This window comes from Eucyclogobius newberryi, unplaced genomic scaffold (genome assembly GCF_026437365.1).
Source record: "Eucyclogobius newberryi isolate DKJ021-1_F unplaced genomic scaffold, fEucNew1.0.hap1 SCAF_13, whole genome shotgun sequence".
In the NCBI taxonomy this organism is placed as follows: Eukaryota; Metazoa; Chordata; class Actinopteri; order Gobiiformes; family Gobiidae; genus Eucyclogobius; species Eucyclogobius newberryi.
The window spans coordinates 29,491,279-29,517,568 of record NW_027315757.1 but is presented as its reverse complement, the minus strand read 5'-3'; the positions used below and the strand labels follow the sequence as shown (position 1 = coordinate 29,517,568).

The 26,290-nt window shown below is 38.0% G+C and overlaps 6 protein-coding genes across 8 annotated transcripts; 3 read left to right on the top strand and 3 right to left on the bottom strand.

The window, feature by feature from the left end:
- Positions 1–1,709: 1,709 nt before the first annotated feature.
- Positions 1,710–7,460, top strand: sdr42e2 (short chain dehydrogenase/reductase family 42E, member 2). The gene is made up of 11 exons (XM_072443356.1): positions 1,710–2,115; positions 2,558–2,653; positions 2,887–2,944; positions 3,061–3,179; positions 3,268–3,343; positions 4,008–4,090; positions 4,853–4,990; positions 5,244–5,309; positions 5,387–5,450; positions 5,541–5,614; positions 7,021–7,460. Exons 1-11 carry the CDS (start codon positions 1,717–1,719, stop codon positions 7,240–7,242), a joined length of 1,395 nt encoding a protein of 464 aa, XP_072299457.1. The 5' UTR covers positions 1,710–1,716; the 3' UTR covers positions 7,243–7,460.
- Positions 7,461–8,906: 1,446 nt separating this feature from the next.
- Positions 8,907–13,387, bottom strand: cdr2a (cerebellar degeneration-related protein 2a). 3 transcript variants are annotated; one of them, XM_072443354.1, is made up of 8 exons: positions 13,189–13,387; positions 12,270–12,382; positions 11,676–11,824; positions 11,444–11,611; positions 10,686–10,994; positions 10,269–10,536; positions 9,354–9,609; positions 8,907–9,318 (listed from the first exon to the last, which is right to left on the bottom strand). In XM_072443354.1, exons 1-7 carry the CDS (start codon positions 13,268–13,270, stop codon positions 9,373–9,375), a joined length of 1,326 nt encoding a protein of 441 aa, XP_072299455.1. In that variant the 5' UTR covers positions 13,271–13,387; the 3' UTR covers positions 8,907–9,318; positions 9,354–9,372. The 3 variants fall into 3 exon arrangements, with proteins under 3 accessions (XP_072299455.1, XP_072299454.1, XP_072299456.1); XM_072443353.1 differs by having other exon boundaries at positions 8,907–9,609; XM_072443355.1 differs by having other exon boundaries at positions 8,907–9,609; positions 10,269–10,533.
- Positions 13,388–13,867: 480 nt separating this feature from the next.
- On the top strand, positions 13,868–16,391 carry mfsd13al (major facilitator superfamily domain containing 13a-like). The gene is made up of 7 exons (XM_072443352.1): positions 13,868–14,081; positions 14,555–14,869; positions 14,939–15,352; positions 15,458–15,612; positions 15,680–15,763; positions 15,847–15,990; positions 16,184–16,391. Exons 1-7 carry the CDS (start codon positions 13,914–13,916, stop codon positions 16,323–16,325), a joined length of 1,422 nt encoding a protein of 473 aa, XP_072299453.1. The 5' UTR covers positions 13,868–13,913; the 3' UTR covers positions 16,326–16,391.
- A 146-nt stretch (positions 16,392–16,537) lies between these two features.
- Positions 16,538–17,746, bottom strand: LOC140358808 (uncharacterized). The gene is made up of 5 exons (XM_072443858.1): positions 17,623–17,746; positions 17,222–17,533; positions 17,050–17,150; positions 16,936–16,977; positions 16,538–16,780 (listed from the first exon to the last, which is right to left on the bottom strand). The coding sequence occupies exons 1-5, from the start codon at positions 17,672–17,674 to the stop codon at positions 16,538–16,540; spliced, it is 750 nt and encodes a 249-aa protein (XP_072299959.1). The 5' UTR covers positions 17,675–17,746.
- A 369-nt stretch (positions 17,747–18,115) lies between these two features.
- On the top strand, positions 18,116–22,249 carry LOC140358482 (ER lumen protein-retaining receptor 2-like). Its single transcript, XM_072443350.1, has 5 exons — positions 18,116–18,352; positions 19,435–19,535; positions 19,850–20,008; positions 20,933–21,185; positions 21,812–22,249. The coding sequence occupies exons 1-5, from the start codon at positions 18,262–18,264 to the stop codon at positions 21,844–21,846; spliced, it is 639 nt and encodes a 212-aa protein (XP_072299451.1). The 5' UTR covers positions 18,116–18,261; the 3' UTR covers positions 21,847–22,249.
- Positions 22,250–23,350: 1,101 nt separating this feature from the next.
- Positions 23,351–25,919, bottom strand: LOC140357691 (lipid droplet assembly factor 1-like). The gene is made up of 5 exons (XM_072442204.1): positions 25,855–25,919; positions 25,695–25,791; positions 24,465–24,633; positions 23,747–23,892; positions 23,351–23,663 (listed from the first exon to the last, which is right to left on the bottom strand). The coding sequence occupies exons 2-5, from the start codon at positions 25,770–25,772 to the stop codon at positions 23,613–23,615; spliced, it is 444 nt and encodes a 147-aa protein (XP_072298305.1). The 5' UTR covers positions 25,773–25,791; positions 25,855–25,919; the 3' UTR covers positions 23,351–23,612.
- Between the last annotated feature and the right edge of the window lie 371 nt (positions 25,920–26,290).

Sequence of the window (26,290 nt, the reverse complement as noted above, 5' to 3'; positions counted from 1 at the left end):
TACTTCCCCCAGCACAGTTACTCCTAGGGCAGCGTAGCTGAAGCTGTGGGTTTATCTTTCTGTTCCTAACTACTCTGACCATAAGCGATTTCGAAGAGGAAATTGGAAGAGGATTGTGGCTGAAGTGTCTTGCCTACTGACACAACAACGGTTTGTCTGGTTCGGTTTGCTTAGATTGGTGTTCACTCCCATCCAGCACTGGCCAGGTCCTGTTTTGTTTTGCTTCCAACATCAGGCTCAGCAAAAAGAGGGACACCTTACAATTCCTCTGGGTCTGTACAGAACCAGTAGACTTTCTGCATTTATTCTGTTTTGTCCACCATCACATGAAAATAACCAACAAAGCTATAATCAACTTATTTTCAGTCAAAATAGCCAATCTAAAATCAAGGTCAGTCTGTATACTACTTTGACATTCTAGAACTTCTCGCACTGTGTGCATGGCAAGGTTTATTGTGTAGTTATTCAACTTGTGGTACTTTTTAGGCATGATATGATTGAAAACACTCATTGCCGAGCTGGCAGACAAACTACAAATGTTGTAATGTAAACTTGTGTTCGTGTACTCGTGTTTTAGTGTCATGCAATGATCATAGCAACTATCCAGTTGTCCAATAATGTTGTTACTTTAATAGAACATATTAGAAATCACCAGAAGAACGTTCCCAAAGGAAAAGAGCTGGAAATAGGAACTATCAGTCTACATGACAGGGGAACTGACACACTGTGTATTTAGATGGACAGAGCTTAAATCCCATGAATGGGCTGAACTGGGGGTCTTCTGCTGTTCTGCTGTCCCACAATTATACTGTTGTTCTGCTGTCCCACAATTATACTGTTGTTCTGCTGTCCCACAATTATACTGTATACTGCCCAGTGTCCGTTTCTCCAGTAACACCAACAAGGTCTAGCTCTTTGCTGTGGCCTTCAAAAAACAAGGAGCTATTGGGGAAAAACAAGATTCTTTTAACTTTCTATATTTCCATAATAATAATCATTGAAGTTACTGGATCTTTCAGAATCTGGAAAAATATGTTTGGTTAATTAGATTCAATTGTCAACTAATTTTGTAGTTGTAGTTCAAACAGGTCAAGTGCGTTCATTCACCTGATGCCCTGAGACACATGACGCTGCGGCGCGCGCCAATGAGAGGGAAGAACCTGACGCGCGTGGCTCCAGGACCTGTTCAAGAGGCGCATAGAGTTCCGCTGGAAACACACAGAACGTGAGGCGATAGAGGTCTGATGGTAAGTCTCTTCATGTCTTATAGGTCTAGGCTTTCTTTATTCATTTTGTTTGCGGCAATATTAGGGCTTTATTCACACTTTACTCAGCCTTTAATTAATTACTACTAGAAATACGACTTAGTGCAACTCCAAGAAGGAACAGAAAATGGAGAAAATCCTCACAAAACAGACTAGCATTGCAGAGGACTTGAATATACACCAGAATTTTTTTTTGTCCATACGACCGTTTAAGAAATTTGGTTTCCACTATTTTGGATATACTGTACTATATATATAATCTATAATAATATGTATATAAGTATGTGTATATAATATGTATATAAGTTTATAACACTAGTTAGACGCATTGGTTGATGGGTTGGAAGAAAGGGTAACGTAACACACTGTATTTAGGACATATTAAGTTAATATTTGAAGTAATCCTAGTTTGCTCCAAACCTAGGCTGCTTTATTAAGCTGTGACGCCAACATGAGTGGGAGAGGAGTATCCGGGTGCCTGCTCTCACAGCAGCCCTGCTACAGCCCCTGCTGCCTACAGACCAGTGGACTGCACATGCACAACCACCTCCAGCCGTGGGTCAAGGGTCCAGCCCCCGCAGTGGCGTCCAGCCCCATTGCGGTGCTACGCCACCGGGGCAGCGGGGCACTGGCGGCCAGATGCACCAGTCCAGACTGTATTGCCTCCAGGTTGGGCGAGGAGGCAGCTTTGGCTCGGCCAGCCTCGCTGGGAAAGGTGCTTGTGACTGGAGGAGCAGGATACTTTGGGTTCAGACTTGGCAAAGCACTTATTGCTCAGGGCATGTCTGTTATACTTCTGGACATGAACAGGCCGCCCAGTGATCTCCCTGAAGGGGCACAATTTATCCAGGTAAACCACTGCACTGGAATGTCAGCATATCACTTCACTTTCTGTTTATCCACAGTGAAGGCAAATACTAGGAACAAATTACATATCGAATGTCATATATTGACTGTTGATGTTTGAAATGAAAATGAGGTGTGCAGGGTTTGGTGCGTGGTTGCAACAGTATCAATGAGGTCTGGAAAGACACAGGTGAGTGATCGCCCGGAGCGACAGCTGCTGACTGGGTCACTCCAGGTGGAGACAAGCCTCGGGTTTCACCTGCAGGCCTCACTCTCATCTTAATTATTACTGTGCCTCATTAGAAACGCACCAACGTACCAGCTGATCCGCACAAGGACAGACTTAAGTCATTCAGCTTGTGCATGTACTGAAGGGAAATGTGTTTTTTTGAGGAAGAATGTGAATGAACATATGAATGACTGAATGACATTGTTCTTTTCTTCAGAGTGACATCCGTGACTACTGTTCTTTGTATAAAGCATGTGAAGGCGTGAGCTATATCTTCCATACTGCATCATATGGCATGTCTGGACCAGACCAGGTACCAGTCTTTTGTCTGAGGCTTGTACAACTGTGACAATGTAACAGTAGGCACAGTACAAGATATGATGCGTTGATTGAAGCATGTTTTCCCCCCTTCCATTTCACTGGTTCAACTGTACATTATGAATAACTTAATGTTATTTTTTCTAATGTAATATACACAAATATCTTTTGTTAAATATTTATATTTTTTATTTAAGCATTTTGTGAACTTTATTGCTCTTCTTTCAGCTGAAGAAGCAGCTGGTAGAATCTATCAACATTGGTGGGACAAATAACGTTATAAAAGGTGAGTATGTCATTATATATATTTCAACTCAAAATTTACACCATTAAATAAGGTTTATAAATGTACCTAATTTGTAATCGCTGTGGAATAATCATTCGCATTATGCTTCTATTTAGTTTGTAAAGAGTGCAGCATTCCCAGACTGGTCTACACTAGTACTGTTAATGTGGTGTTTGACGGTAAACCCATAGAGGATGGGGATGAGACCTCTGTGCCTTATATACCTCCAGACATGGTGAGTCATTGAGTCAAACAGGATTAATTGTAAAAGGCAAATACATATTCAAGGGCACAGACATGAAAGCATTTTGTTTTTTCGCCAGCACATTGACCACTACTCCAGGACAAAGTCTATTGCAGAGCAGATGGTACTCTCAGCCAATGGATGCTCTCTAAAAGGTGTGAAATGATCAGTCTAAAGACTATTGGAAGTTATTAGCTGCTATTTTTGGCCTGTCAGGATTTAAGAGGTAGAAGTTACCATGGAAACACAGCTATCCAATATGAGCTGCAGCACTAGTTTATATTTAGATCGACACAAAAAGCAGGGGAGTAGACGGGGGGCAAAGGAGTCTCTTTCTCCCGAGGCCTATATTTGGTCCTTGTCCAACTAATTTAAATTAGAGGGGGCCCCAAATGTCTGTTGACATGTCTGTTTTGTCCCTGCAAAATGGAAGAGTGGTTAGAAGGTTGCTGGTTAGACTCCGGGGCCAGATCGGGCTTTTCTGTGTGGAATTTGCATGTTTCTCCCTGTGTTTGGGTGTTTTTTTTCCGGGCACTCCTGTTTCCCTCATCAACCCAAAACATGCACCTTCCTCCAGGTAGTCCTGACAATGCCTCGCGCAAAGATCTGGAGATGGATCCCCAAGCCCTGCACTGCAGCAATCACTTTAGCTGAGAAAGTGCCCCAGCGGCATTGAAATAACTGTTCAAATGCAGAGAATGAAATTTCCTTTGGGGACAATAAAGTGTAACTTAAACTTAACACATGTGTTGCAATGACGTACATGTTATCTTTAATGATTGGACCATAGTAATATTTACAATTAACTTTCTTCTGCAGCCGGTGAGCTTCTGCGGACCTGTGTGCTCCGGCCCTGTGGCATCTACGGCCCAGAGGAGAGGAGACATCTTCACAGAGTTATGGTGAGATCTTACACTAAATGTCTACATTATTGATAAAGCTCTTTTGGCTCTAGTTACATGTGGCTTTCTTCCATGGAACGTTGTCCTCTCCAAGGCCACACTGTCTGGTCAAGGTCTCAGTACCTCGGCCCAGTGTTCACTGTACATCAATCATACTCTTGCCTTTGGTTTAGGTATGCCTCAGTTAGGCACAGATTTGAGTACTCTGACTGAAGTTAATATTAGTGTCCAGTCATCAAGAAAATTAGTTTTGAATATTGTTCCATTGCACTTAAAATGTACTGTTTATGTTGAACTATTAATTGCAGAATCAGTCTATAATTAAAAAGAACTCAAAAACTATCAGTCTATAATAACCACTGTAGTCAGTCTGACTCTAGGATCACTGTAACTTTCTGATCGAGGGTCCTCCACCTGCTTGCTTCCATGGAGATATTATGACTTTGCCTGGAATGTCCAACTCCAATGACCAATCTCTATGGAAAAAAATGTGTGGGGCCACTAAGCCTGGTTACAGGTTAGATCTGTGGAGAGGCAATCCTGTTCAGAAGAATAATGTATGTTTTTCAAGGGATTTTATGCAACAAAATCCCTGTATTTAAATCCCTATAATTAAATTTATGCAATTTAATGTGATTCTGTGAAAAATTCCAGGCAAAGCGATAGCATCTCCAAGAGATGGCAGACCAGAAAACCAGAAAAGTGATGTAGTGTACCTTTAAGCACAGTTCTTGTATTGAATGAAATGCTGTGTGTGCCTAGGTAAATGTGGAGCGGCGCTTCTTTAGTTTTCGATTTGGAAACTCTCAAGCTAAGATGAACTGGGTACATGTTGACAACCTGGTGGTGGCTCACACACTGGCATTAGAGGCTCTAACTCCACAGAGGAGCTGTGTCGCTGTGAGTCCTACAATGTTTTATTCATGGTCTCAAATTGAATTTCAAAAGGGGGTAATTTGTTCAGACACAACTTTTATTGTCTGCACCATTGTTTTCTCATGTCAATGTGTGCATTAAATATACATGTAAGAAAGTAGTATGGTTATATTTTAGTGAAATATCTAAAGTCATGTTACCTCAATAATTATTAGAATAATGTACCTTCTTGTGCTGTATTGTTGTTATACATGTGCTGCATTTGCATCTGTTGCAGAGTGGACAAGTCTATTTTATTAACGATGGAATATCATTCAATATCTTTGAGTGGTTTGAACCATTGGTAAGGCTGATATTTTAATAATTATTTATAAGTATCAACATTTTACAAAATAATAGTAACAGTAATCCTTTCCATAGTTTAAAAAGCTTGGTTATGGCCAGCCTTTGATAAGACTCCCCTTTTCACTTGTCTATGCAGCAGGTAGCCTTCAACACTCTCAGATCACCAAATCACTATTTTGCTCACTCTATTTATGACTCTTGTTTTTTTTTTTTTTTCTTTTCTTTTCAGCGATCTTTGTAGAATATATGCATCTTGTCCTGAGACCTGTGATGCATCTGCCTCTGCTTTTTACAAGAAATGAGGTAATTTCATTTAAGGTATATACATTGTTCTAATTCTGAATGTATACAAATATATATGAGCTATTTAATTAAGGTAATGTCAGCGGTTCAGTGGACCAACTGTGATCATGTTACTGCTAATAGATTCCTGTTTAAGTCTCCGTCTTAGGCTATGGGTATTTTCCCATTGGATCCTTCTCATCTGATGCTATCTCTGTTGCACATTAATTATGAAAAAACACTTACAGGCTTTGGCAAATGAAATTTTATTTTGTGTTAAGAGTGTAGGCGTTTGGCTGAGAGGCTTCTTCGGTTCATCTGACTGAGAACTGGAACCATTTCTGTTCAGAGAAGGATTTGTCAGACTGTAAACAACTAGTTTGCCTTAGTTTCAGAATCGTTAGCTCCTCCCTTCACTCTTAAAACTTAAGTCCAGTTGAGGGTCTACAACTTACAGCCTTTGCAAGTTTAAACTGCAGTTGAAATAATTTCTAAAATCTCTTATTGGAAATAATTGTGAATGTTAAAATGTTTTATGGGGCAGAACTAGCTGTTGATCTTAAGGAGGTATGTGGTGGGGTGAAGGCCTCATGAATGTGTGATGAGGCGAAACCAAAGAGTCGGTCTGGCAGCTGCTGGCCGGGGGATCGATGATGGTGCGCTGAATAAAACATAAACCACTGTGGGGTAGAAAAGAACAGGAAGTGCCAAGTGAAGTGGACAGGAAGTGACTTCACAACAGTTCAGATTTCCATAGTGTATTTTGGTACGTCAGATTCTTGTTGGGACAATTCATAGAGAGTGGGATGGTCAAGCTATTCTATTTAGTTTTTTGTGTGACCAAAGTAAGTTTTGACAAGCAGTGGGTTTGAATTATTTGCCAGAGGTCTTGTGATAACTTGCCCCATTTCATGCTATAACTGTCCTGTCTAGTAAAGCCTCCAAGCCATCCATCTTAGAAAATTAATCTTTAGTCAACAGCTTTGTCTTTTTGTGTAGTTTAAGTTCATGTGTTGTGTTCTGGTCCGCAGCTGAGTCTTGCCGTGTCAAACCTCTTTGGTTTTCTCTTGTTATAAACCTGGTTTTCTCCTTTTATAGACCTGATTTTCTCCTGTTATAGACCTGGTTTTCTCCTTTTATAGACCTGATTTTCTCCTGTTATAGACCTGGTTTTCTCCTGTTATAGACCTGGTTTTCTCCTGTTATAGACCTGGTTTTCTCCTGTTATAGACCTGGTTTTCTCCTGTTATAGACCTGGTTTTCTCCTGTTATAGACCTGGTTTTCTCCTGTTATAGACCTTGCTTACAATCTTATCTGGTTTTACTCAGAAAGCCACTTTTTGCAATTCGTGGTATACACGAATGGTTTGAGTGCCACTACTATAGGGCCATGTATAATGCTATAATCTATTTTGTGTATTAAATAGGTGAGAAACATAGCTGTGACCCACACGTTCAAGATTGACAAGGCGCGTCGTGAGCTGGGTTACTGTCCAAAGCCCTACAGCCTGACAGACTCGGTGGAAGACTACCTGAAATCTAGACCGACCTCCTCTTCACTTGGACTCACTCAGCGACAAGTCTTGTACCTCCTGATGGGCCTCGGCCTCATGCTGCTAATCTCCTGCTGGGTACTCTGTCAGTGCTGAGACGCTGACTAGACGAGTTCAAATGATACTGTGCGGAAACTACTGCTCAGCCCAGCGGTGTCAAACCCAATCCCATGAAGGCTGGGGATGTGAAATGCAAGGACCAATATTATAGTTGACAAATTTTATCCTCAATATTGTAGTACAAACAGATCATATACCATGCCTCAATCAGCCATGATTCCCAAAGCATTTATAACCAAATTATGCCAATTGTTACAGGAATATTGTATTACTTTTCATTTTAATTTGATTATGAAGTTTGTTTATATATTAAATTATAATTTGTGACTTGTAATGCTTGACTATTTGGAACACCTAAATGAGCATTAACTTTACAGTTACAGTAATTATAGTATTCATCACACTTTCCTGTCTATGTTGCATAAATAAATCTGAATGTATGCCCTGCCCACTTGTTGTGATTATTTGCTAAATCACATGACACCAATATTACAGTGAGTATTTCTGTGCTAATGTATTTACTTTCTACTGTTTGTGTGTGTTCTACAATTAGCCTCAGCTTTGTTTCTTCTTGAGGTTATTTTTGCATCACGTCATTACCATTATTTTTTATTTATTTCTTTTATTGACAGGGACAATGCATCATACATAGTTACAAAACAAAGCTTGTAGCCGATGTGATGCATACAAAGTTTATAGTCAGTGCTAATTTTCAACTCCCGTCCCTGGTTGGCCATTTCTAACTCCCCCCACAGATATAAAAGGCATTAAAACACATTTCCATTATTGTAAATAAATCTGTGATAAATGTACACATCTACACTCATTCTTCCTCACTCATACACGTTCACTCATGCACATTCATAACACTTACAGGTGGGTACAGTTTTGATTTTCTTTCAGCCAGCACTTAAGAATATTATATTTACTTCCGAGATGCACTTTATTTCAGGGGGTAATGAATTCCAGAGTTTACAGCTCTTAAAGGAGAAGGATGATTGTCCAAATGACGCCCTGCACTGTGGGATTGGACAGTTTTGTTTGAGGAGCCTCTTGTCACCCTAGTTTAGTCTCTATAAATGTACTGAGCGGTTCAGGGGCTCAAGTTATTAATACATTTGAAACATAATATAAGAAAACACTGCAGCTTTCAAAACTTAATAAATTATAGTTCTTAAGAATGTGGCAATGACATTACTACTGTGTGAAACCACATGGGCGCGTACTAGTACTACCTTTAAGTCTGCTTCAAATCATACCATTGTTGGCGAGGTCATGTTGTTTTTGTCCAGTTCCCATCATTTATATATGTTGATGATTTTATAACTTTCTCACAGCATCACAGACATTCATAGATAATTCATGCTGAAAAATACTTTATTGAAAATTGCTTTGGTCATGTTTGAGTCAATACTGAAAATAACATAACATATGCAATTTTTACTAAATTATACATATAGTGAGTACTTTAAACAATGATAATTCACAATACATTTATGTAAATCTATAAATCAGCAATAATACACTGATTGCTCTATACTTCCTGAGACTTGAAATGTTAACAATATTAATTGCATTGAAATTTAATAAATTAAATAGTAAATACAATAAATACAAATTTTCTAGAAAATAAATACCTTGTTGCAAACAGTATATTAATATAACTACATAGTTATACATAACACTTGTGACTTTTGAGGTTGTACCTACTTATACTTTCATATGCCAAATGCCTTGTTCATAATCTGACATTTGTGAACTTACACAACTCAGCAAATACCAAATGTTAAGCCAATTATCCTCAACTCCTGATGCTAGAGTAGGTAATTAGCAACAGCTCTCCATTCTTTTTCATACAACATTCCCAAACGCATTTCTCCATACACAAACCTTCTTTTGCTCAAAAGCCAAATCCCAAAAAGCCAAACTACAGTATAATTATACTGAAATCTTGCATCAACAAACTCAACGTTATAACGCCTTCGAGGCGATGATCAAGATCAATAAATGTTTATTTCCCCTAGGGAAAAGTGAAAAAATGAATTCTTGTGAACTACTACAACTACAAAAGCTGGCCTCATTTCCTCAGAATGACAGTGACAGAGCTGCAGACTCACAAAATGATGAACATGATGAGAAACAAGAACAATTCAAGTAAAATTTGCCTCATTTGGAGGTGAAGCTGCTCTGGCTCAGGTCTTCTTTGGTTTTATGGATGCAGGTGAACAGCTCTCTAAACAGGACTTTGTATTCAGGCTGGGCATCTTCACAAACCACAGCCAGGTCAGAGAGTCTCCTCCGAGAGCGACTCTTCACAAAAGGACTGGTGGACGTCTGCACCGCCTTGTGGGTGAGTCTGTCTGAGGCCTGTTTGCAGCGTTGTAGGAGCTCCTCATATTTGACCTGAATGACATTAACTGTATTATTATTTATAACATGATATTCATGCCACACAATATATGACTGTATTGTCCTCATCCATCAATATTCTATTACTTATTTGGAGCCATGTCCTATTTTAGGCCTGTGATGATAATTACTATATCAACTTATTCAATAAATCAGAGCTGGGTCAATATTTTTGGGCCTCAATATTTACCATATTTTGTAGTAAGATAAGAATTAGGCTATAGAGAGTTGAATAAGTAACTTCTATAAACAATTTTAGATAATTAATTAGTACAAAATAGTTTCCTTCTTCTTTTGATTAATTCCAGGTCATATACTTTAGAAAAAGGTTAAGAGTTAATAGTTAAGAGTTAATGTTTCTGTGATGTAAAGTAGTTTTAATATTATGGTTTATTGGAATATTTTCTTCAGCAATGTTTGTATCAAAATGTGTTATCGTGACAGGTTTAGATCCTCTTCATAACTACAGTGTGAACTCCATACTTTTTCATTTAAGACAGTTAAACAAAAGTTAATTTTGTCTGCAGTACTAATGCCTTAATCCCTTACCATCACTAGATTAAGCTGAAATACTGCTTTAGTAATAATGCAATAATAGTGCACTACATTGATCATGCTAGTAGACAGAGCAGAGACACTGGGCCATGTAATACCTGCAGAGCGCTGTACTGGGCATCCACCTCGTGCAGCAGGGACATGCCTCTCTGTTTGACCGCCTCCGCTCGTCGGATGCACATCTGGTCGTGGCTGAGGCGGATCTCATCAGTAGCTGTCAGAACACTGTCGCTGTTAAACCTCTGTCTGCTCAGACGTGTGTCCTCGTCACTCAATTTCTCTGAGGTCTCACTTTGCTCAGAGCCGGGGTTTTCCTCTGAAGAAAAGAAAACTGTATCTGGCAACAGCAGCAGCTGCCCTGACCTACTGAGGAAAAAATAAACGAGAATTTGTATAATCATTTTGAAATAAGAATATTAGTGTGAAATGTATCAGAATAATGTATGTAATAAGGAAACCCAAATACATTGGAGATAAGTATGTACCTAACAATAACCTAAACATCCGAGTCTTACTTATTGGCACAGTCTCTCTGCCACAGACGCCTGAGCTGCTCCACTTCAGCTTCCAGCTCTTGTTTCCGAGCCCTGCAGCCATCCAAAAGGACCAGTCGTTCCTCTAGGCTCCTGTTTTCTCTGGCTGTAAACACAATCTCCTGTTCAGCCGCCTCTCTGTAGCTCCTCTCTATGGCTATCTGACTGTGGAGGGTCTCAATGCAGCGCTGCAGGTCTCTGTGCTCCTCCTCTGAGTCCGGACACGGCTTTTGGTTCAAGTGAAAGACCTGTTGAGACCAGAGCCCCTCTGTGTGGTCATTGTGAATATGTCTGAAAGACAGGATTTTGCAAAAGGTGAAAAAGTTATACAATCCAAATACACAAATTGCTCTTGAGTATTGAGCAAAATATTGGTTTTTGATCCATCTGACACAAAAGGAAATATGGGTGCTAAATAAATACCGGTACATACATAGTATGTCAAAGTAACAAAGATTTTGAATACATAATCTTAAAAATAGAAATTATTTGATTTGCTTTGGATCAACATAAAATAATTAGATGGAAACAGGTGACTAAATATTTATCCAGGGTCAACATTTCATTTGTAAGATGAGACATGTAATACACACAAGACAAACAGGCTCGCTGTCGGTGTGGCTTCTGCTTAATATGATTACATTAATCTTTCCTTACACCACATAACAAGGACAAGTATGTTAAGATCTTTAGTATTTCTGATGTCCCTGTGTTGTTGTAACGCAGGTTGTCATTGTTACCTGTTGTCCTGTAAGTCATACAGCTCTTTGAGGCAGGACACACTCTGTGCCCCCAGCGCATGCCTTTGCTCTGTCTCTCGTCTGTTCCGATCGGCCTGAGACGTTTTGAGCTGCTCCACTTCATGGTCATCCATGTGGTTCTGCAGGCTGTCGATAGTCTCTGTTAAACTGCAAAAAAATGTAAGTTTAATATTAAAGAAGTATTTTTGTAATATGAATTTGTTTGACAAACCTTTTGATCTTTTGCTGAGATAGCCTGTTGTCCTGTACTAATCTTTGGTTTCCCTGCTCCAGATCTCGCGCTGTCACATCCAACTGCTCATATAATTTGGCATGATGATCATTCATCTGACGCAACAGGTCCACTTGTTTTGTCAGATACTGGAGTAGAAAAAACTAAATTAATTTGATATCAATGTTGAATATATTCTGACATTCTGTTGCAGTATTACAGGAATCTGAACACTGGATTGCTAGTTTGTGCACATTCCTTCAACAGAATAACAGTTTTTGTCTTACATCAACAGGTGACTTATTTTGGTGGTCATTAACAAAGTGTTTAAACCGCTGTAGGTCATGGAGATAATCTCCTCATGCAAAAGGGTCATGGATTGAAGTAACAAGCTTAACTGTAGCGAGCTCCTAATCTTAGGTTTCACAGCAGGGACAGTCAGCTAAAGCTCTCAAATTGTTAAAAATGTCTAAACATGTTAAGCATATTGTAATATTTTGCACAATTTGAGTGCCATTAACAATTACGAATAAAGAGGGGGAAGTGATAAATCATATAAATAACCATTGACACATTCCCATGAAATTGTGTCACCTCTATCTCCTGCAGCTGCTCCTGGTTGGTGGAGTACATCTGCTGCAGGGCCTCTTCCAGCTCATGATTCTGATCCAGGAGGGTTTTTCCCAGCTCCGCCGCCAGATGAAGATCTGCACAACAATTTTCAACATAACTTTTAATAGTTACAAGTCTACAAAAGCTATGGTGGGAGCAAAGGAGGTGAGCTGGTTGTAACAAAACACAGACCAGGGAAAGTGTAACAGACTGTATCTCAAAGGCATCTGCAGCTTGACTGATTGTATCCTGCCCTTTACCCAACTTCCTCTCTAAACAATTGCATCAGACAGAGGTTGGAATCTAAATATATCTTACTGTTGCAAGAAAAATAATATATGTTTCTTATTTAGGACAAACTTAGTCATGATCCCAACCCACGTGAAGCTCTAGACACAAACAACATCTGAAATGACGAACTTGTGACAAATCAGATGACATTCCTCAAATTACTTCCGCTTGAGCAGTTCCTCAGGATGCTTCACCCAAGAATTTCTGCATTGTGAATCATTTTCAAACACACTCACATACTCTGTAATCATACCATAATCATGTAACTGTACCCAATGAGATTTGGATTCAGATTTATTTTTTGTCACAATTTTATCTGAATCAAAAATGGTTTCATGCAACAAACAATAAACAGTTTGTGTGCAAGAGGACAAGCTCTGTAATTATAACAACACGCTTAAATCATCTACATTATTTTCTCTATGCAAAGTTGTGAAGGCTGCTACTGTCTTATAATAAACGTCTAGGCTAGGCTTGCTCATCTTTAGACATATTTAAAGACAGGAACTTTTATTAGTCTGACAAACATGCAAAAGTTTATTAAAAAGACACCATTCAATTACTTTAAAGGTGCCAGGATCATGAAATGGGGACAATGCCAGACTTTTACCTTGTTCGAGGTTACGATGGGAGTTGAACCAGCGCTCTCCATCCTTGTCAAACTCTTCCTCCAAAATCCTGTCCGTGAGCATTTTACAGTCAAACAAGGCGCGCTCAGACTCCACCAGACACAAAAGTAACCCGAGACGCAGATTTAAGTCATGCTTTAAAGTCCTGAACCGCTCCCTTGTCCTACCAGAGTGCGATAAGCCCGTTGCGACATTTCGCACTACGGCAACGTGGCAAATACACACCAACATCCGGTAGGTGGCACACTTCGTTAAAAATCTAAAATAAATAGATTATATTTTGTATACAACATTATCTATAGTTATGCGTGTGGCCGTTTGCATTTGTTTTTTGTTGTTGTTTACGAATTGAAAAATTATAAGTAATTCAAAAAGACTGACTTTAGCCAATGATGTCGCATGGCCAATCAGAGAGCAGCAAGTGATATTATTTGACCAATCGGATCGTTTGTTTTCAACCGCGTTTCCGTATTTGCGAAAGGTACAATAAACAATTTAGTATTTAATGAAACAATTCCGCAAAGATCAAATGTCAAGACAAGGAATGTGCATTTTTAGAAGCTTTATCTTACGTTCCCACCAAAACATATTGCTCGTCAGTATGAAACGCGATCAAAAGTTTATAATCTGATTGCTGAAACATTTGTGAGTTTGGAAACTCACAAATGTGAGTTGCGACGGAGGAGTAACAAGTGGACCCGGAACAATGGCAGTAGCAAGATTTGTGAGGAAATTGGGATTGGACCATGCAGCTTTTGCGTATGCCATGACCACACTGGGGTCGTGCATGATAAATAATATATTCAGCTTTTACTATGTTAAACTATTTCTTAATAAATACAAGATATCCGAGGGAGCCTTTCACCAGTCACAAGTGAGTAGGCTACGTTTACAATATTGTCTACGTGGAATTGTTTGCAGAATTGATTCAGTGATCTAAAGGGGATATATTCTGTCAAAATAACTTTTCATTATCTTCTCAGCCATGCTACAATGGTTTTACATTATTAACTTGCTCAAAGTTTATTTTCGATGTATTCATGCTTGTTGGAGAGATGTCAGAAAATTCATAACCACATCCGTGTACTTAGTTGTATTTATCTAAAAAAATAAGAAATGGGAAGATGAAGAGGCGAGGCTTCAATGAACCTGTTTCTATCCCTAAACAGTTTTATTTCAACGTTGCCATTTTACAATGAACAAAATGTAAAATGATGAACTACTTATATTATCGTTCAAACTTGAAAACCGAAAAAAAACCCATCATATGCCCCCTTTAATAATGTTCTTTAAATTGATTGATATCAGAATCGCCCTGTTTGTTAATGGTCTTACATTTTCTTTCAGGTGGTCTACATGATCTGGAATGCAGTGAATGATCCTCTTTTTGGCTACTTACAGGATAACTCTAAAGTCCCCTGTTGCTCTAAACGGCGCCTCTCCATTTTGTATGGTGCTCCTTTGTATTCATTAGCTTTTCTTGTGGCCTGGTTCCCTTGGCGCTCGTATTCTCCTGGTGACTGGATGAGCGGGGTTCATTTGATGGTGGCGCTGTGTGCTTTTGATGCCCTTCTGACATTTGTGTTGTTGGCTCAGTGTGCATTGTTTGCTGAAATTTCAAATCAACATGAGAGTCGCCTTCGTCTTGTAAAATACAGTCAGGTAGCAACATAAGTTATTTTAACAATGCTTTGTAGGTACCAACTGCTTACATTTGTTTTATTTTCAAAGGTTGCTTCCCTCATTGGCTCCTCCAGCATCCTGTTAAGTGGTGTGGTGTCTAGAAACATGGAGGAGTTTGCTTCATTCCAGGCTTTTACTGTTGTCATTGCTGTCCTGAGCTGTGGATGCATGCTTTACACAGGCTTCCACTGTGAAAGTCGCTTTGATAACAAACTCATTGATTCAGCGGACCAAACGTCCCATGATTTAAGTATTTCGATCAGCCTATTGAAAAGTCAGGTTTGGCAGATCCTTACCAACCGGGATTTTCAACTTTTTGTGCTCATGAACTTTTGCCAAGTTTTTATTTTGGCTTTTTTCAATAATTTTACCTTGATCTTCACTGAGCACTTAATTCCTCAGGATGTTCTGCCAACACATGCTAAGAGCATAATGTATGGAGCAGGATTTATTTGTCCACAGGTAAGAATATTCACCTTGTTGTGCAGATATGAAGGGTAACTGAAGCCATTATCCTTCATATTCATATACAGTGGTTAAACTAAACCTGTTCCTTCTTCACTGCAGTTGTTGGTATTGTCTTGTCAAAGTTTGCTCCATAGAGTTGGTTACTACAGAATCATTCTCATAACCTTCTATGTGGAAGCAGGGATGGCAGCCGCCATGCTTGCTCTTGGTCCTCAGCACTACTATATACTTGCGCTTTTTCTGACCGTTAACATGTAAGAATCAGGTAATTCAGTGTAAACATTACTAGCATTTGTTTACAATACATGCTATTGTGTGCAGGATCTTAATTCAAGCAGCATTCAGTCTCTTTGGTTTACCGCTGGCCGACATAATTGACTCTGACCTCAACAACTACAAACGCAGGTATAATATAATAATACTGTGTTTATTTTACTAAAATGATACAGAGTGCAGTGTTAAGAAATTGTTATTGTGACGTTTTAAAGTTGTCCGATGTCCTCAATGGTGTTTGGGACTAATGCGTTGTTCACAAAACCAGCACAGTCCTTGGCCCCAATGACTGTGCTCAGTATCCTCAACCAGTTTGGATATGAACAGCTCAAAGAAGCAGTCAAGGAATCAAATCAAAGGTATACATTTCACAAAACAAAAGCACTTCATTTTAAAATCAAATGCTTTGACAGAATTTAGCGAAGAAAAAACACAAAATGTATTTGTTCATTTTCTGGACACTTAAATTGTTCAAGTGGAGAGCTATTTTCAATAATCATACAAAAAGTGTTATTATTCATTAGTAATTGATTACGTTGTACTTAATTTCAGTGATCTGGAGAACCTCCACCAGACCATGTTCTATCTGGTCTGCATTGTGCCACTTACAATTTCAATTCTTCAGATTGTGTTCTTTAAGCCCTTTTCTATACGTGACAGCCACACAGTTTCCCCAAAGTACATTGAGAGCTAATCAAGAAGGCCACAAGTGCAAACCTACATCATCTGTCAAGGTCATAATGAAGGTTTTGCATAAATATTTGTAAATACACTTCAAATGTTAAAGTTTCACAATGAGCCTCTGTATTTCTATGGTTTGCAATGGCCTTTCCAGTTCTGGAAACTTTCTGTCGGTCCTTTCCGTGAGTTAATCAGACGTTTTGATAAATATCATCTTGCGAACCATTAGACTCTGCATTTGCACTCTGTAATACAATAAGAAAAAAATATATTGCTTATATAGTGTTTTGCATTTACTGTATGTTTTGTAATTTTCTGCAAGCAACATTTCACCATAAATTTATGCAAGAAAACTCTTACCTCATTATGCATCCTCTTTGCTGTTGCAGTTGTATTGGTCTTCAAACCTCTTCTCTTGTAAAGCTCTTGCAGCACATCATGAAACTGAACCCGTTTAGTCAATGTCCTCTAAGAAAAAAATAATAATGGGAGCTTTTTCTTATCAGAAATAAACAAAAATAGTACTTGTGCTAAAGTGTTGTAATTATATTCATATATTACTCTTATTTAACCCTACGGTTACCAATAATTCTTTACATAAAGGGAGTTTAAAAATTGAAAACCTCGTTTGAAGTGTTCTTTTTGCAGATCTGATGACAGCCATGCTGTAAAAAGATATTTCAATTAGCCTTCTGGATTCTATAAGTCATATTTAATATTAACAACAAACTAAATACCTTTTTAATGATGATTAGTGAAACTATAGCAACGCTATAAATGGCCAACAATAAACAAGCTAGCCACAGAAGAATGTGCCGCAACATTATCTTAATTGGCTCTAAAACACACAATTTGAAAAATAAGTACCGGTAATATAGATCAAAATGATAGTTTTTTAAGATGTCTTACCTTGTACGACAAGAGTTGTACCATGTGCGATGTATTGTGTGGCTGGATCTAGTGGAGATACTGCAGCACAGTGGTAGACTCCACTATCTGACACGTTTAGGGACTTGATATTTAATGACGCACCATCCAGACTGTAGTTTGGCTGGTCTATGTTTAATTCAAAATGACAGTCTTCTTTAAATACAAACCACTTGTACACCAAATGTGCACAATCAGAAGCGACTGTGCATGATATGACAACAGATCGCTTGGTTTTCTTAAATATGATTTTTTTGGGTTGTGATAGGCAGCCCTCTTCTTCACTTATACTTTCTGATAATACAGACAAAACATACAATTCAGGAGTTTATTACAGTACAACATTTAGACCAAAACAATAATGCATTTGTAAGATTACTTACGTGTTATGGATGGATATGTGAAAAGGAGAACAAAGCATACCATATGCCTCATGTTTGTTGCTCGACAGCCAAATCAGAACTGACAATTTTGAGTTTCGAACATGGAAACTTCAACATTCACTTCCCCATTTCTCCAAAGTCTATGACTTAAAACAGTTGGTCACATGTCTAATGACCTAGAACAAATGAAAATAATACTGTGTTTTTTCAAATTCTAATCAATTAGATACAAGGGTACTTAACATGAATACTGAGTGATTATAGCGACATAACGATACATTTATTTGTATTTTTTTTCATAAGGCTGGAGTTTGCAAAGTCACTGAACTTTCCCCCAAAACACAGTTTTTTACAGTATATGTTGATGAAATTAGGTGAAATAGCAGATTAACCCACTAAAAGAAGCACAAATAGTTTGTTCTAAACCCCTGATCTAAAGCCTGTCACTCAGAATGTGCGACCAATCCTCTGTCGCGTTTCTCTCTTCACCACGCCCCCTTCCACGTCGACTCGCGCACTCGCCATATTTTCAATCGTGGAGGGACTGCATCCATCCTTAGGTCAACCGGGGAAAGTAAACGAACCAGGACTCGTATCTGTTGGAACCAGCTCGTTATTCGGCTCGATAGTCTCGTCAAAATGAACATCTTCAGACTTACAGGGGATCTGTCTCATATGGCTGCCATCATCATCCTGCTCACGAAAATATGGAAAACCAGGTCATGTGCAGGTAACGACTGCTTCTTTTATCCTCCAAACCTGCCTGAGCTGCACACTTAAATGTTTATGTCTCACCAGGCTCCAGCAGGTTTCTTAGTATTTGCTGGATTATGGTCTAATAACTACAGATGCTACAGACTCATTCATTACAGACAGTGGCTAAGCTAACCGCTTTAGCCTCAACACAATTTACCTAAAGGAACCGCTACTATTTATGCTCAGCTCTCACTGCTTGATCTTTTTATTTTTGTACTTTTATGTCGTTTATGCCCCTATAACCCCTATAACCCCTATGGCCCTATAACCAGACTTCATATTTGAGTTGCAACTGTGATTTTAAAGTAGTGAGCTATTACTAAATACAAAGAAATTGATGCTTGCATGACACAATTTAATTTTTTGTTAGTATTTTTGTTAGCATTGTTTTTTTCAAATAGAAGTTTTAATTTCTTCTTCTTTGGTGTTTTCCAAGTGTTACATTACCGCCATCTACTGTAGTTGTACGTTATAGACTTTATTCTTTAGACTTTATTCTTTAGACTTTAGACTTTATTCTTTATTCTTTAGACTTTATTATTTAGTCTGCTTCCCTTCCACCCCCTCTACCGCAGTTTTAATTTATTTATCTGTTATTTCTAGGTCGATGGTTTTGGTCAGGCGTCTGACGTGGCGTTCTAGAACACGCTACGGAAGTAGCAACGTCTAACTTTAGTTATAGTTTTTCAATCATTGAGCTAACATGTATTTATTGCTGTACCTATGTTTGAAATGTAGAAAGAATAGTAAATGGAGAAGACACTAACTTTTACTACTGCAACTTATGAATGTAACAGTGTTTGTTTGTAAAAAAAAATCGTATGACTCTTTAAGTTTCCTTGCTCAAAGCACATTCCTGACAACTGATTCAAAATTTGAGTTAAGTGATCACATGACAATAAAAACATCTTGGAAAATACGTGATTGCCGCACAGTAAAAGCTCTAGTTAAACATGTTACTGTCGCTGATCTTCCAGCAGGTGTCATTGTTTGCAAACGTATACATTTAAATATATATTTTTTGTGCTTCATATTTTTATTTCTTTTTTGTCAAAGGCATTTCAGGAAAGAGCCAGATCCTCTTTGCAATTGTGTTCACCACACGTTACCTGGATCTTCTCACCTCTTTCATCTCCTTGTACAACACTTGCATGAAGGTAAGGCGTATAGGAGTATCCTCATTGGGTGTTTTCAGATTCTAGAATGTGAGGCTGTCATAACCTCAGATGGGGGCAAGAGCCACATGTTTCTATTTATTACGTTGTACTTTTGCATGAACGATCTAAAGGGTAAATTCACTAATAATTTTCTATTCGACACCTTTACATCTTGTATTGCAACAAACGTCTGCATTTTAACAATATTCGTTTGAGCTGCCCCCATCTGTATTGGATATTATTAGCAGATAGGATGTTGTGATGTTACCTGAAACCCAGCAATAGTCAATCCCTTTTTTCCCCTCCCTCCAAAGATGATCTACATCGGCTGTGCGTATGCTACCGTGTACTTCATCTACATGAAATTCAGAGCGACCTATGATGGGAACCATGATAGCTTCAGGGTTGAGTTCCTGGTTGTTCCTGTTGGTGGACTCGCCGTTCTGATCAACCACGACTTCTCACTCTTGGAGGTAAAGTATCTGGATGTTATGTTGTGAACTCTATATTCTATTATCCTTTGGCCTTTTTCTTAACACTCACTGATACTGATGGGGCAGATAACGTGTGTCCATTATATATAGAATGAGCTTGAGCATGGTTGATTTTATGCCGATTGAACCTGTAGAAATGATCCAAGTTGGTAATGGCACAGATAAGTTTGCTTTCCTTGTTTGCATCCGTTGGTTATTATTTTTTGATTGGTTTTTTTCCATACCAGTTATTAAAAAGTTATGTATTTTTTTAAAAGATATTCAGTCGCAGGCCCAATCAGAATACTGTATTCTGAATACTTATTTTATATTCTTCTTATTATAATAACACTTCATACTCTCAAGGCACTTGAGAGGTAGTTTTGTTAGTGTCTTAATTCATGCATACCTTATTTGATTTTATATACTTTGCAATTATTATTAATAATATTATTATTATTATTAATAATAATAATAATAATAATAATAATAATAATAATAATAATAATAATAATAATAATAATAATAATAATAATAATAATAATAATAATAATTGTTGTATTTTGCACGTCTATGAATTTTGTTCACTGAAATGGCAATAAACCTTTTTCTGATACAGATTTCACAATTTGATTTTTATCTTGACACATGGTTACGATATGAATTAAAAAAGGAAACATTTATTTAGATTTGTTTTCATCATATCCATTTTTTTAATATATATTTATATATATATGTTTTATTTTTTTAATTCATTTATATATAAATCATTTATTATATGATCAAAAACAAATGTTTCCTTTTTTATCATTAAACATAACATTTTTTCTTCCTGAAGTAGTGACACATTTGTCTATTATGATATTACTTTGAGTATTGTTGCATCTCTTCTAAATACATATTTTCTCGTTTGATATGTTTTAGATTCTGTGGACTTTCTCCATCTACCTGGAGTCAGTGGCCATTCTGCCTCAGCTCTTCATGATCAGCAAGACGGGCGAGGCAGAGACCATCACCACACATTACCTGTTCTGCTTGGGCCTGTATCGAGCGCTCTATCTCTTCAACTGGATCTGGCGCTTCTACTTTGAGCGCTTCTTTGACATGATTGCCATCGTGGCTGGAGTGGTGCAGACTATCCTCTACTGCGATTTCTTCTACTTGTATGTCACAAAAGGTATGTGTAATATGTATTATTGACTCGAGGGGGCAATCTACCACCGTCTAAACTACAGTTCCACTTCGCCTCGTCACACTGTACAACAGTGTACAGTTCTCAAAAATCAGCTGAAGCTTTGAATGAATTTGAATAAAAACAAATCTTTCTTTTATACTTGGAAACATTCAAAGGCATTTCTGTACTATAAAACCAATTAGCGTTGGTTTTGTAATCAGTTGGTGCATTTTCTATTTGAACACAGAAAGGATTTACAGCAACGCTTTGGCCTCATGACTACTGACGTCATTAAAACTTTAAGTTAAACCAATACTTTGGTAAAACAGTCTCACACATGTTAATCTGATACTGAAAACTACTGTTACTACACTGTGGCTTTTCATAGTTGGGATGTGGGTGAATATCTCATCTTTGGGCCTGAGGCGGGGCACATGCTGGACGGTGGCTTGTGGGTACAGCAGGACAGCCCCCACAGACAGACCGCCATTCACAACTTTTAACACTCCCAACACAAGAAGGCCCTGCAACCTAGTTATGATATTGGAAATGTTAATTGATTATATTTTGGTATGATGCTGAATAGAATTGAATGTGACTATTACTTATTTTGTTATTTTTCTTATTAGTCTTGAAGGGCAAGAAGCTGAGCCTGCCAGCATAAGAAAGACAAGTTGAGGAGGTGACGGGACTCCCAGCAGACTTAGGGCGAGCGGAGATGAAATGGTGGGATCTCGTGACCAGCAGCAGGAGGCCTGAGACAGAGAGCCAACTCACGGGGAATAACACTGAAGTCTTTTGGATGAGTTCAGATGAACTGGTAAATGCCAACCGACGCCAGAGCTGAACCAATCTCGATCAGCCATTGGATTAATTCGGCGTCTTTGCCTTAACACTTCTGTCATTACTGTTTAAATAGAAGGTGCTTTTTCCTTTGACTTTTTTATTTTTATTCTCTCAAAAAATGTTTCCCATTTGACTTGGCGATGAAATGCACAAATGTACAGTTTTGGAGAAGTGATAAGAGTAATGTATCAGAGTGCCTGATGAAATTTATGTTTACTGTTTCACTGTTTTGTTTTTTTCATTTTCTTTTGCCATATTACTTCTTTGTGTACATCACATCTGTAAAATACTTGCCAAATCAAATTCCAGAAGGGCGGTTCACTTCCAAACATTATTTTGTGAAAGATCTAGTGAAAGATATAACCAAATTATAATGCCAGCAGTTCTCTAATCGCATCATTTGTATTTGTGACTCTGAATATTATGTGTTGGCATTTAAAAAGATTGAATGTAACGGTCACGGAGTTCAAAACATTTTGAAGTCCAACAAAAATGTGGGACTAAAATGTGTTTATACAATTTAGATTTGGAGTAACATCGTCTACACTTGTATTTGGTCATGTCATATGCAAGAAACCTCCTTCATAGGGTCATTTCAATATATTTTATAACAATATTTCCACTATAGTACTTTTGTTTTTGCATGATATCACTTCCATTAAAGATTTTTTATCATAGATTGTGTGATTGATTACGTACATGCTTTTTTTTAGATAAGACTCAAGTCCACCCAAGCAATTCATTAATTTTATACGGGTATCAGAAATATTATGTTATTTTAAGCCAGGGAAGATATTAGAGAATTATGAGTTACCAAAGCTGTGTGTTGGAAAATATGTACACTTGGTGGTGGCACAGGGGGTATGACTATTTGCCAAATGTCTAACCTCTCTCTTCCCCTTTCAAACTACAACTGTCCCATCAAATAAAGCCTTTGGGCCAGAAATATCTTTAAGTGAAAGTGCACTCTTCATCTGAAAATCGGAGAGCGCTTTCACCTGTGACTTCATCTCACCAGTGGTTTGGAAGTGGTAAGGGCAACAGGCAATGACACAGGTCAAAGTTCATTCTCAATAACACTGGACATACACTCTTAACTGGTCTAAATTGCTTCACAAACCAAAACTTCAAGGAAGTAATAGTAGGTAGTAGTACCACAGGTTCTACACCACCAAACTGAGTCATAATTAAATAAAATCATAGACTATACACTGCCAACAAGTCAGTCAGTTATGTATGTGTATTTATACACATACATTTATTTTTAAGAATATATATTTAAGAAGACAAATAATTACTTTTAATTTGTTTAATAAATACATGTAGAACCATTAATATGTGTATAGTAAAAGCAGTGTGACATTTAAATATGAGTGCATTCAGTGACATCCACGTACATCACATTCTTAACACTTTGGTCTCAGTAACTTGTGCTACTTTACATTCATTGAACATGGCTCACCAATCCTCTCACACATATTGCACTATAAAAGGAGTGTTTTTAAAATACATTTACCAAGTAACTCTTCATAATGAATAAAATATATTTAGATATCAAACAGAAGAGCACATCATAAAATTGGTTCAATTTTGAGGGTCAACTCTTTCCTCTTCCGCAGCTGTAGGTGGGCTTTTCTGAAAGAGAGTGAGAAAGAAATAAGTGCGTGAATAATAGCACCCCTTGAGCCAGAATCTGGAGGCGAAAAAATATTTGTTACCGTAGCCCCGTGTTGGGTGTAGCCCTTGTAAAAGCTGGTAATCATTATATAAAAAGTGCCAAAGATGAAGGAGGCCACCACTGAGAAGAAGGCGAGTCCGGACAGTGTGAACAGCAGCGTCAGTCCAGCTACGAACAGCAGGATCACTGGAAGAGACGGTGAGTCAGGACGTAAAAGGTGCACTATGTAACTTTTTCAGAGGGGGAAAGTTACAGAGTGCAAGCGTCCTCTGCTCGTCACCATGGAGACAAGCAGAGGACGCCACCAGGCCAAGTTATAGGTCAGATCTGTGGCGTGGTGACTGCGTTCACTGTAAGAATGCATATGTTTTCAAGGTATTTTTTCACAATAAAACACCAAATGCAAAAAAATATTATACTGCTAAACATTTCAGGCAAAGAAAAAGCCTCTCCATGGAGACAAGGCGATGGTGACACTCCAGAATAGTCACATAGTGCAAAGTTACATAGACTTTAAACATTGGTACTGTGTATTTTTGTTTAGTTTGACATAAGATTCTTTTGAATTTTGGTTTTGTGACTTTGACCGTAGTAGAGCTGTTTTTAAAAATGTAATTATCTAATTTGCTCCAGACTTGGAAACAGCAACTTTATGTTTTCAACCATGTTTAACTACAAATCTTTGGTCCGCCACAAACCTTGAAATTCCCTAGTCACAGTACTTTAAGATAGAGCGGCAGTGAGTATGTGACTCTTACCCTCAATGAAAACAAAGCCCACAGCTGACATAACCAGAGTCACAAGAGCGAAAACGACAAAGAGTCCAACAGGCAGAGCAGCCATGGAAGTGAAGAGAAACGCTGTCAGACCAAAGACCGGATGCTGACGGAGATACTGCCCCGGCCTGGTGTTCATGAGCCAGGCCACCTTCAACACAAACAGGCAGAATATTATATTTAAAGTATAATCAAGACCACTGCACATGCTACACTTCAAAAACCAAAATAATAATAATCTAATTGGAATTGTTTTTAGTAAGAATTACACTTGAATCTGTAATCTTTAAGCAGTAATTTTATAATGTAGTTACTTTTACTTGTTTTTAGACAATTGGGTGGAAAATAGGCTACTGTATTTGCAGTCAAACATAGAACAACAGAGAGTGCACATCTTGTCGTTGGTGGGTTCTTTTCCTGCACATGAACAGCTCAAAACATTATTAAAGCACAATTGTAAACCATTTTTTTAACAATGCGCTTCAACGCTTCAGACTTTTCCACATTCAAACACACGCGATACATTATTTACAGGCGGATACAACTTTTCTTGCCTTTGAACTAAGACGCGAGGCTCAAGGTGAACAACTCAAACTAAGATAGGTAGTTTTTATATGAAAAGGCAGAGTGTCGAATTCTACAGTTAATGTATTTTGCTCTCATCTTTTTATCCATTTATAAATCGCACATTTATTACTCATTGTGCTTCTTTGTTGCTTGTTTCTTCCTGAACAAATGCACGTTATAAATGGTGCTGGATGATTCATGAATTTCAAGGTTAGTTTAAGAGGACATTATTTAATAAACATTTAAAAAATCTGTAAATTACTTTTCTTAAATACATTGCAGTGGTGAGGTTGTTGTTTTTTATCTAAGTATATTGTTTGATTGTAAAATGAACCAGTGAGAAAAGCTCAGTCTCGCATCTTCAGCCTGGTTCAGGATGTCTTTAATAACTACTGAGATGACTTTGTTTGGGTTATTTATATGCGTTTGTCACATTTCTGTTGGGGCTCAACCAAAATATATTTAAATTCTATTGCAGATTTGTATTTTTTTTATTTTGAAAGTTGACTTTTGTAATAGCAAAACAAAGATAATATGTTGTTAAGAGATGTCCACGTACTGCGGGCACTTGACCACACCATTTATGTCTTAATGGGAAACACTGATGTAATAATAATAATACAGACATTTAGTAAAACAACTTACCCTGGGCTCTTCACACAGCTGGTTTAAAAGTGGGCTCAAACTCTGACAAAGCGAGGTGCTGCTGCTGCTTCTCTCCATCTTCACACTTTTACCAAACCTGCTAAATGGGGAAAAAGTCAATAACATAGACACAGTTGATTAACAAGTCTAGTGAACTTACAGTGGTCTCGAAGTGAAATAATGAAACACTGACAGGAGACAGATGAGCGGGGAGAAGACAAACTGATGTTGAAGCAAAGATCTGAAGAAATGAATCGTGTTCTGGTTCTTCCAGAGCTAAAATATCACAACTCCTCCCCCCTCTTCCTCATTTTTACAAGCTGAATGTTGCACAGCGCCCCATGCTGGTCACCCAGTGTATTACAGTTGTTATGGCGGTGGAGAAAGTGACGTTTAAATAGTGGAAACAATTTATCAGGTTAAATACGAATGTAGTATCATTTATCTTCTTAGATTGATCTTGGCCTGAGAATGAAAACACAAAGGTCAGTTGCATATTAGTTTATTTTATTTTATTGGTCAGCACTTGAGTCCACCGATCTCAAAAAGTCTCTGTTTGTCCAAATTCTGTTTCCTTCTAATAATTGCAACTGGGC

Coding starts and splice junctions, on each gene's coding strand:
- sdr42e2 (XM_072443356.1), top strand. CDS start 1,717: ATGAGTGGGAGAGGAGTATCCGGGTGCCTGCTCTCACAGCAGCCCTGC. Junction 3,180..3,267: donor CTTATATACCTCCAGACATG/GTGAGTCATTGA, acceptor TTTTTTCGCCAG/CACATTGACCACTACTCCAG. Junction 3,344..4,007: donor CAATGGATGCTCTCTAAAAG/GTGTGAAATGAT, acceptor TTTCTTCTGCAG/CCGGTGAGCTTCTGCGGACC.
- cdr2a (XM_072443353.1), bottom strand. CDS start 13,270: ATGCTCACGGACAGGATTTTGGAGGAAGAGTTTGACAAGGATGGAGAG. Junction 12,383..13,188: donor CCATCGTAACCTCGAACAAG/GTAAAAGTCTGG, acceptor ATTGTTGTGCAG/ATCTTCATCTGGCGGCGGAG. Junction 11,825..12,269: donor AGCAGCTGCAGGAGATAGAG/GTGACACAATTT, acceptor TTTCTACTCCAG/TATCTGACAAAACAAGTGGA.
- mfsd13al (XM_072443352.1), top strand. CDS start 13,914: ATGGCAGTAGCAAGATTTGTGAGGAAATTGGGATTGGACCATGCAGCT. Junction 15,353..15,457: donor CAGGATTTATTTGTCCACAG/GTAAGAATATTC, acceptor TCTTCACTGCAG/TTGTTGGTATTGTCTTGTCA. Junction 15,764..15,846: donor CTCAACAACTACAAACGCAG/GTATAATATAAT, acceptor GACGTTTTAAAG/TTGTCCGATGTCCTCAATGG.
- LOC140358808 (XM_072443858.1), bottom strand. CDS start 17,674: ATGAGGCATATGGTATGCTTTGTTCTCCTTTTCACATATCCATCCATA. Junction 17,534..17,622: donor CACATATCCATCCATAACAC/GTAAGTAATCTT, acceptor CTGTATTATCAG/AAAGTATAAGTGAAGAAGAG. Junction 16,978..17,049: donor CACTAATCATCATTAAAAAG/GTATTTAGTTTG, acceptor ATCTTTTTACAG/CATGGCTGTCATCAGATCTG.
- LOC140358482 (XM_072443350.1), top strand. CDS start 18,262: ATGAACATCTTCAGACTTACAGGGGATCTGTCTCATATGGCTGCCATC. Junction 18,353..19,434: donor GAAAACCAGGTCATGTGCAG/GTAACGACTGCT, acceptor TTTTTGTCAAAG/GCATTTCAGGAAAGAGCCAG. Junction 19,536..19,849: donor TGTACAACACTTGCATGAAG/GTAAGGCGTATA, acceptor CTCCCTCCAAAG/ATGATCTACATCGGCTGTGC.
- LOC140357691 (XM_072442204.1), bottom strand. CDS start 25,772: ATGGAGAGAAGCAGCAGCAGCACCTCGCTTTGTCAGAGTTTGAGCCCA. Junction 24,634..25,694: donor AGCTGTGTGAAGAGCCCAGG/GTAAGTTGTTTT, acceptor TTTGTGTTGAAG/GTGGCCTGGCTCATGAACAC. Junction 23,893..24,464: donor GGGCTTTGTTTTCATTGAGG/GTAAGAGTCACA, acceptor CGTCTCTTCCAG/TGATCCTGCTGTTCGTAGCT.